Raw genomic sequence first — 9,765 nt, forward strand, 5'->3', positions numbered from 1 at the left:
AGCGCCAGCTTCACTTGTATGTCACCTGTGAGGCCTCCGATTCCATCGCGCAGGCGCGAGACTTCCATCACTGTGTAGCTGATGTGGCGACATTATTCACTTCAACCCAGCAAGAAGAGATGACATGTCGCTGATAGCAATCTGCATTTGCCCATCGGATTGACCCACACAATTTACATGCAGCAAGGGACATGTATAATTCACTTACAAAAAGATATGCATGGGCACCTGTGATGCAAGAAATGTAAGATTTCCTGTAAAAATGCTAGAGTTCACCATTGACTTCCGTTTGACTCAGGTACTCTGGTCACACCCATCTGAGCATCCAACTGCTCGCTACAGGTATCAAACATGGTAGTGCTCGCTCAACACTATAATATAATATATATAATCCAAAAATCTGGGGGCAGGTTCCCTTTAATGCAGGTGAGAGGTTTGGCGATCATGTCCAGATTCTCATTACCCTGTACATTTACATTAACATCAGATGAAGCCATGAATAGCCACACTGTCCAAAATGTAGCATTATGTGATTGTCAAGAGTTCCTTTCCATGTAACACATTAATGCAGCAGGGCACTAGGGACTCAAATCTGGCACACAGGGATCCTCTATCCATATACCATAAGGCATACACTATAGAAGATAAAGGGTGGGAGGGGCTAGTGACAACAACCCATTAACTGCCACTTTCAAAACCTGGATTTTAACACTAATATTCGCTAAATATTAAGGGGATGTTCCATTTTCACAAAAACCATTTAAAGCGCTTGAAAGACAAGTTCAGCATTACTGTACTTACCACCTGCTGCTCCAGCACCACCTCTCGCTGCAGTGATAAAACCTCACCCGCTACTCATACCCACTGCAGCCAATCACTGAGCTCAGCGGTCTAATACAATCTCTCTCAGCATCATCTGAGCCCAGTCAGCAAGGACTGTCACCAATGGAGTGACAAGCTATGAGGGAGACCACGTTTGTCGATTTCAAGCAGCTAGATTTCTTTACCTGTCTTTCATGAGCGCCATCTCCAGTCTGACGACGGGAGCTGCAGAAATAACAGTGCAGCTGATCTACATTGGTTCCATAACATTTCTATGGCAGGTACAGGACCAGCGTATCTCCAGTCTGACTCACGCCACCTCAAGAGCCTGCAGGAATTTCTAAGATTCCCTTTGCCCTCCAACCCAGTAGCAATCACATGTGTATGCCAAAATTCCCACTGTGGGCTTGTTAACATGATTTTCCAAGAACTAGAGTTATCACAGCTCTTGGAAATCTTGCGCATGCGGTCAGCTCATTACAGGTAGCCTCAGCATGCCTCTGAAGTCGGGTGTACACGTTCAGGCTTCAGAGAGGAGCACTGCATATGATCGGAAGTGCAGAAGCTGTTTTTCTAATGTGCCTCGCTAAAGGGTGTCATAAAAAGAAAAGAAGGCCAACTAGTCTGGGAAAATAACATCCCTTCGACTAGTCAAAAGCCTAGTTAGCATAGGAACAGAGCTATTTATAAAAGCTTTCCCTAAATATTGATTTTAGTAAATAGCATTATACAGGGCTGGTTAGGCAGGAAATTAGGGCATGCAAGCATAAATGCTGCTGAGCTGGAGGGCATAGGGAACCTATCAGCAGGATTTTCCTATATAAATTAAAGCCATTGCTATACTGGCACCATCATGCTGATAGATACCTTTGTCAGCTAGGAAATATAGGTTTTGAAACACAAGCAAGTAAAGTTTGCAAAATGAGCAGCTTTTTGTTATTCCCACCACTGCCTGTCCGTCTTTCACCTGTTATTTATTTTAACTATTTTAGAATAATTTTACTATCTGACTAGAAGGACCTGTGCTGATGTCATACCCATGTGACCAGAAGGGGCAGGGCCTCAGCCAGCAGAAAAATTAAGTTGCTTCCAGGTATCAGCTATGTTGGCTGAGGCCCCGCCCCTTCTGGTCACTGGGTATGACATCAGCACAGGTCCTAGTCAGATAGCGAAACGATTCTATAAAAGAATTAGCATAAATAACGGGGCGGATGGATAGACGGGGGGGAGGGATGGATCACAATGAAAACCCACCCCAGCTAACAGCAGCTGCTGCCACTCAAACAGATGTTCATTTTACAGAAACTTTACTTGTGTTTCAAAACCTATACATCCTAGCTGACAACTAAAAGGTATAGAATCAGCATAATAGTGCCCGTATGGCACTGGCTTTAGGTTATATAGGAAAATGCTGATGATTAGTGCGCTTTAAGGGGTACTTTGCACGCCGCGACAAAGCTACTGTGATATCGTCGGGGTCAAATCTAAAGTGACGCACATCCGGCGCCGGTAACGACGTCGCAACGTGTAAAGCATAGATGCGCCGATAAACGATCGCAAAAGCGTCGAAAATCGGTGATCTGTGTAGCGTCGGTCAGTTTCCTAATGTCGCACCAATAGGAGATACGATGTTGCTCCTCATTCCTGCGGCAGCACACAACGCTGTGTGTGAACACGCAGGAGCGAGGAACATCTCCTTACCTGCCTCCACCGGCTATGCGGAAGGTGGGCGGGATGTTTACGTCCCGCTCATCTCCGCTTCTATTGGCCGCCTGCCGTGTGACGTCGCTGTGACGCCGCACGACCCGCCCCCCTTAGGAAGGAGGCGGGTCGCCTGCCAGAGCGACGTCGCAGGGCAGGGAAGTGCGTGTGAAGCTGCCGTAGCGATAATGTTCGCTACGGCAGCTATCACAAGAAATCGCAGCTGCGACAGGGGCGGGTACTGTCGCGCTCGTCATCGCTAGCCGATGCTAGCGATGTTGCAATGTGCAAAGTACCCCTAAGTGTTTGCACAGACAATCTAGGCCATGGGTAGAAGTGTCCCACCTAGCCAAGGCCATACTACAGTCACAACCTACCTATGAACTGCTGCAGGTTCACCATCGCAGGCTGACCTGTAGCTGCACCCTGTGAGCCTACAGCAAGGGGATTGCTGCACAGAAGACTAAACAGTGGAACATTGCTTAAAAGGGAACCTGTCACCAGATTTTGCCACTATAAGCTGCGGCCACCACCAGTGGGCTCTTACATAAACAGCATGTTAGAATGCTGTATAAAGAGCCCAGGCCGCTGTGTAGAACATGAAAATCCCTTTATAACTCATCTAAGGGCCGTTGCGGTGCAGACCGGTCGGATGGGCATCTCCATTCTCCGGTACCTCCTCTTTTGGCCATCTTAGTCCTTCTTGTCAAGCTTGGGTGCATGACACGTCCTACGTCATCCCCACAAGCCAACACTGGGGTCCTGCGCAGGCGCACTTTCATCTGGCCTGAGCAGGGCAGAACAAAGTATTGTAGTGCGCCTGCGTGGGACCTCAATGCCGGCTTGTGTGCATGACGCATCATGCCTGGGGTTCACAAGAAGGAGGACTTTCAAAGAGCCAAAAAGAGGAGGTGGCGGTACCGGAGAACGGAGTCACCGATCCGACCAGTCTGCACTGCACCACCCCTTATGCGAGTATTATAAAGTGATTTTTACGTTTTACACAGTGGCCTGGGCTCTTCTACAGTGTACTGCATGTTCGAATGCTGTATTTATAAGCCCACTGTTGGTGGCCGCAGCTTATAGTTGCCAAATTTGGTGACAGGTTGCCTTTAAAGGGAGCCAGTCACCAGGTTTTCCCCATATAAGCATATAGCCTTTATCTTTCAGTCTGTTACAGCATTTTGATCCCCAACCCGCTCTGTAAGACAAAAAACAGCTTTTATTATACTCACCTGCAGAGTGGTCTGATCGTCATCTCTGATCTTGATCCGGCACCTCCTCTGTTCTTAAGATCGCTGTCCTTTCCTACGGATGATGCATTCTACATAATCCAATGTCTCCTCCATCACACTCCTGCGCAGTCACACTTCTCTCTACCCCAGGGGGGTACTGTAATGCGCATGCTCCACTTACCTACATTATATAAAGGGCTCTGACCTCTCTCCGCGCATGCGCAATACAGTACTTGGCGCTGCCTTTTGCAGGGTAGAAAAAAAGTGTGTCTGCGCAAGAGAGCAATTGGGAGAGATGGGGGGCCGAATGACTTAGAATTTATTAAACATATGATGCAGAGAAGGAGGACAGCGATCGCAAAAAGAGGAGAGACTTATCAGACCAGACCATCCCATCTGAATAATGAAAGCATGCTTGCGTCTTACAGGGCGGATTGAGACATAGAGCATATCAGAGTACTGTAAGGCTATGTGCCCACGTTGCGTTCTGTCCCTGCAGAAATTTCTGCAGCGATTTGAACAGCACACGTGCGCTTCAAATCGCTGCAGAAACAGTGCGTACTGAAAAGCAGATTTCATGCGCTCTGGATGCAGCCTCTCCCATAGACAGAGCAGGGGCTGCATCCAAAGCACACAAAAGAAGTGATATGTTGCTTTTTAGAATGCAGCGATTTGGCAGCATGCAAATCGCTGTGTTCTAAAACCCAACGTACGCATTGATAATGCACAATCTTCATAGATGGGGACGCAGGGCGTGTGCAGTTACGCTGCGGTGCAAAACGCACTATAACTGCATGCAATACGCACACGTGGGCACAGAGCCTAAGGCTGCGTGCCCACGATCAGGGTTCACATCATTCTGGACACACGTTTTCTCTGCCTCCAAAATGATGCGTTGTACAGTACAAGCACAGTGGATGGGATTTACAGAAATCCCTTGCACACTGCTTGTTCTTCCCACATCATAAAATGACCTGCAGTGCAGCGTCCCAAGCCGCAGCATGTCAATTTAAGTAGCGGAGTCCCAAGTTCTCAGTAGAGAAAGACCGCACTGGCCCGAAACCTGATCGTGGGCACCAGCCACTGTGATCTCCTACGAAAGCACTCGTCGCCCTGCAGGAGAAGACACGCTGTGTCCAGAATGCAGCAAGTCCAGATCGTGGGCATATAGCCTAACAGAGGCTGAAAGATGATGGCTGTACGTTATATGGGGAAAACATGGCGACAGGATCCCTTTAACACATCCCATCATTACCCTTGTTAGAAAACTAGAGAAAAAGGTTACACAATATGGCTGAGATCAAGCCGACAGGTCGCGTTATAGCATGCAGCACCTTATGGGAGCAGGCCGCAGGCCTAAGACTGGTTGCGTCTTGCAGATATGCACCTGTTGCTCCTAAGGCCACGTTCACACAAGCGTATAAGAAAAACAAACTGATTTAATCTGTATTGTCAGCTTTATACATCAGCAGTAAATACAATTACATTACCAGTCAGTAATAGTCAGGTGTCGCACTATTGAGCCACAGGAATCGGATTTTTTACACACACACTTAGAGGAGGAGAGTCTGAGTGCACACTGCCATTTTCTTGTGCACAGTCTGTACAAAAAACACTTCTGAACAATCCAAACAACACTGCACTGTGTGATGTCAGATATACTGCTCATGTGAACACAGCCTAACCCTGCAGGCCAGGATCTGAGGGTGGGGGCTTCATACAGGTGGTGCCCACCTCTCAGATCCAGGCACATAACACTGTGCCCCCTCCTCCCATAGTGACAGATGCAGACACAGCTAATACACAGGTGACCCTGCCCCCACCCGGCCGTGACCCCGCTGCAGGAGCCCCCCAATGCACAGGGCACTCATCACAGCTCATACACAGGTGACCCCGCTGCAGGAGCCCCCCCAATGCGCCGGCACTCGTCACTGCACACAGCACACACTCATGGAGGATGGTGGGGGATGGGCGCGATTACCGGAGGGCGCCCCAGTGCAGGCTGCAGTAGGCCGGTCCTGGCGGCGGGTCCGTGCGGGGTGGAGTAGATGAAGCTGGCCGCTGCCTGCTGCTCCGGAGCGCACAGTCCGTGCGGGGGATGGTGCACCGGGCCGGGGGAGGACAGGACGTGCAGGTATCCGCCGCCTCCTGCGCCAAGCACAGCGCCGCCCCCGGCCACGAAGCCCCCGGAGAAGCCGGAGCATTTGTCGGGGAGCAGCAGCTGCTCGTGCCCGTGGTGGCCTCCTTTCCTCATGGTCCGGAGCCGCCGCTCTTCTCCGGGGACGCTCTCCTCCTGCTGACCCCAGTAATCCGCACGGCCCAGCCCGCACCCTGGAAATAGTCGGGGCTGTGGTTAGAGCAGGTCCCCCCGGTGCATGGGGTGAGCTCGTCTGAGGGCTATCGAGCTCCGGGGGAGGCAGATGGAAGCGGATTGTACGGCTGTGTGCTAGGGCCCCGGTCCGACCTCCCTGCCACCGCCGCGGCTGAAAAATGGCTCCAGGAAGCTGACAATGAATGAAGGGATGCGGTTTACGCGCGAAGGTCCTCCCGCGAAACTCAGATTTCCCGCCGTCTTTTTCAAATTGGATTTGCATACCCCCGCCTCACGTATTTTTGCACGCTGTGATTGGCCGGAGTGACGCTCCCGTTCTGAACGCCGCAGCGCCACAGCTTCCCGCCTGTCATTGGCTGTCATTCTCCACAGCGCGTCATTGCTGCGTGCGCACGAGTGACGGCGGGAGCGGCGCTGTGCTGTGTATATATGCTGTACTGTATGTGCTGTGCACTGTACTGTGTATATATGCTGTACTGTATGTGCTGTGCACTGTACTGTGTATATATGCTGTACTGTATGTGCTGTGCACTGTATTGTGTATATATGCTGTACTGTATGTGCTGTGCTGTGTATATATGCTGTACTGTATGTGCACTGTACTGTATATATGCTGTACTGTATGTGCTGTGAACTGTACTGTGTATATATGCTGTACTGTATGTGCTGTGCACTGTACTGTATATATACAGTATGCTGTACTGTATGTGCTGTGCACTGTACTGTGTATATATGCTGTACTGTATGTGCTGTGCTGTGTATATATGCTGTACTGTATGTGCACTGTACTGTATATATGCTGTACTGTATGTGCTGTGCACTGTACTGTGTATATATGCTGTACTGTATGTGCTGTGCACTATACTGTGTATATATGCTGTACTGTATGTGCTGTGTATATATGCTGTACTGTATGTGCTGTGCACTGTACTGTATATATGCTGTACTGTATGTGCTGTGCACTGTACTGTATATATATGCTGTACTGTATGTGCTGTGCTGTGTATATATATGCTGTACTGTATGTGCTGTGCTGTGTATATATATGCTGTACTGTATGTGCTGTGCGCTGTACTGTAGTGTATGATGTGTGCTGTATATGCTGTGCACTATACTATATATGGTCTGCGCTGTACTGTATGTGCTGTGCGCTGTACTGTAGTGTATGATGTGTGCTGTATATGCTGTGCACTGTACTATATATGGTCTGCGCTGTACTGTATGTGCTGTGCTATGTATGCAAGCGTGCTACGTGCTGTATGTTCAGTGCTGTAGTGTATGTGCTGTGTGCTGTGTGCTGTAGTGTTTGTGCTGTGCATTGTACTGTATGATGTGTGCTGTGCTGTATGCGCTGTACTGTACACTCCCTGACAGTAGTTCTGTCGCTTATCCATATTATGTAAACAAAAACTTATAACCTGACTTTAAATTCATCCAATGGTTTTATAAATTACCCTTTTGAAAGCTGAAACCCTCCCAAATTTGGTTTAGGTTATGAAAAGGTCAGCTTTTGTCAAGACAAAAATTTTGTATCCCACAGACAGTAATGTGAAATTCAAACAAATAATTAACTTCTAATACAAAGATATGTTGCATAATATTAGTGAATGAATTTGTGGTGCTATTAGAGCCATATTTAATATTTTGTGTGACTTCCATGAGCTTGAAGGACTGCATCCATGCGGTTCAACAATGATTCATACAATTCATTGATGAAGTCATCAGGAATAGCAAAGAATGCAGTCTTACCTGCCTCCCAGAGTTCATCTAGATTCTTTGGTTTTGTCTTCCAAGCTTCCTCTTTCATCCTACCCCAAACATGCTCAATGATGTTCATGTCTGGAGACTGGACTGGCCAGTCCTTGAGCACCTTGATCTTTGGCAGGAGGAACTTTGTTGTAGAGATGGCTGTATGAGATGGAGCACCATCCTACTGCAGAATTTTACCCCTTTTATGATTGGGAATGTAAGAGGTAGCTAATACTTCCACCTGTAACATTTCTAACAGGTCCAAGTATAAGGCTATGTGCCCACGTGGAAAAGTGTCCTGCGGATATATCCACAGGACATTACGCAGGAGCTTCCAGAAAACCGCAGCACGACTTTGTCTGTTTACATGTTGCGGTTTTATTGCGGAATGTCCTGCGGATATGCTGCGGGCATTCTACATTGAGGATACAGTACCATTGCTTCGGCACTGCATCCTCAATGCAGAACAAGTGCTGGAGTGATCAGGGTGTTCATACTTACCTCCATCACACAGCACTTCATATTCCGACCCTGTCTGTCTGCACTTTGTAGAAGAAGGTGGGTGAGCCTGAACTAGCTCCGGCTGTCACATGACCGGAGCTCGTGCAGGCCCCGGCCACCTCCTGCTGCCTGCTCCTGGCTCCACCGCGCTCCTCGGCATCGGAGGAAGTGACTCCGGTGTCTTCAATCAAGGCAGGTAAGTATAGGATCGTGCGGAAAAATCCGCAGGAATAATTGACATGCTGCAGATTTTTCCGCAGGGAGATCCATATTTTTTCTGTTGCTGAAAAAAAAGCAGCATGGGCACAGCACTTCCCAAATGCCATAGAAATGGCTGGGGACTCACTGTACTGCGCGTTTTTGAGAAATCCGCGGAATTTCCGCACAAAAATCGCGGCAAATTCCACGAATTTTACGCAGCGTGTGCACATAGCCTAAGGTTGTTGCATTGTTTGCATGCCATTGTCAAGAAGTGCTGGCCCCCCCTCTTTTTGTTGTTTACTGGTCCGTTGGCTGACTCCCACAATGCAGTTCACGCCTGGTTTGGTTTGATAATTCCTTCTGCTTCTATCAAAATTATACATTGGTGGCTGTTCACATTCAACCACCTCTCTCTTGTCCACAGGCTTTGTTAATTAAGCACCTTATACTTGGTCCTGTTCCGCCTTCATTCATGGACCCTGGTCTGGCACTGTGAGGGCCAGTTCTGACATTGTCCCGGCTTGTGTGGCGTTCGCTGCACATGCTGGGACCTGGGCTGCCTTCATTCACAGTTGCCTTTCCTTGAAAACATGGAAGCGGTTTCTGAAATGTTACAGGTATATGTGTTGCTTCAATATGGTTCTGCTTTTAATTAATTTAGGAGGCCATATGGCACAATGTAAATATTAAATATAGAGTAGGACCCCCCTATTGAGATTTGCCGTGAAGTGGCAGGGGTGGCTCAAAAAATTGATCAATTAGTTGCTAAAAATCTCATTTTGCATTATAGTACAGTTGGAATAATATGTGAATTTTCACTTTTAATTGTTTGCATGCCATTCAGAAGCAGTGCTGGCTCCCCCCTTTTCTGTTGTATGTGCTGTACTGTATGTGCTGTACTGTGCATTGTACTGTATGTGCTGTACTGTATGTGCTGTACTATATGTGCTGTAGTGTTTGTGCTGTGCGCTGTACTGTATGTGCTGTACTGTGCATTGTACTGTATGTGCTGTACTGTATGTGCTGTAGTGTTTGTGCTGTGCGCTGTACTGTATGTTCTGTAGTGTATGTGCTGTACTGTGCATTGTACTGTATGTGCTATATTGTATGTGCTGTACTGTATGTGATGTAGTGTGCATTGTACTGTATGTGATGTGTGCTGTGCTGTATGCACTGTAGTGTATGTGCACTGTACTGTATGCTGTGCGCTGTACTGTATGTGCT

The 9,765-nt window shown here is 48.1% G+C and overlaps 1 protein-coding gene across 1 annotated transcript in view; it reads right to left on the reverse strand.

Moving 5' to 3' along the window:
* The window catches only part of E2F3 (E2F transcription factor 3), a 66,502-nt gene extending 60,227 nt beyond the window's left edge, over positions 1-6,275 (reverse strand). The window contains exon 1 of the mRNA XM_075314701.1: positions 5,740-6,275. Within this exon, the coding sequence (XP_075170816.1) occupies positions 5,740-6,012 (273 nt within the window). The 5' untranslated portion in view covers positions 6,013-6,275. The remainder of the gene's footprint in view (positions 1-5,739) is intronic.
* Positions 6,276-9,765: the final 3,490 nt, after the last annotated feature.

The sequence above is a fragment of the Anomaloglossus baeobatrachus genome, chromosome 6, assembly GCF_048569485.1.
Source record: "Anomaloglossus baeobatrachus isolate aAnoBae1 chromosome 6, aAnoBae1.hap1, whole genome shotgun sequence".
Classification (NCBI taxonomy): domain Eukaryota; kingdom Metazoa; phylum Chordata; class Amphibia; order Anura; family Aromobatidae; genus Anomaloglossus; species Anomaloglossus baeobatrachus.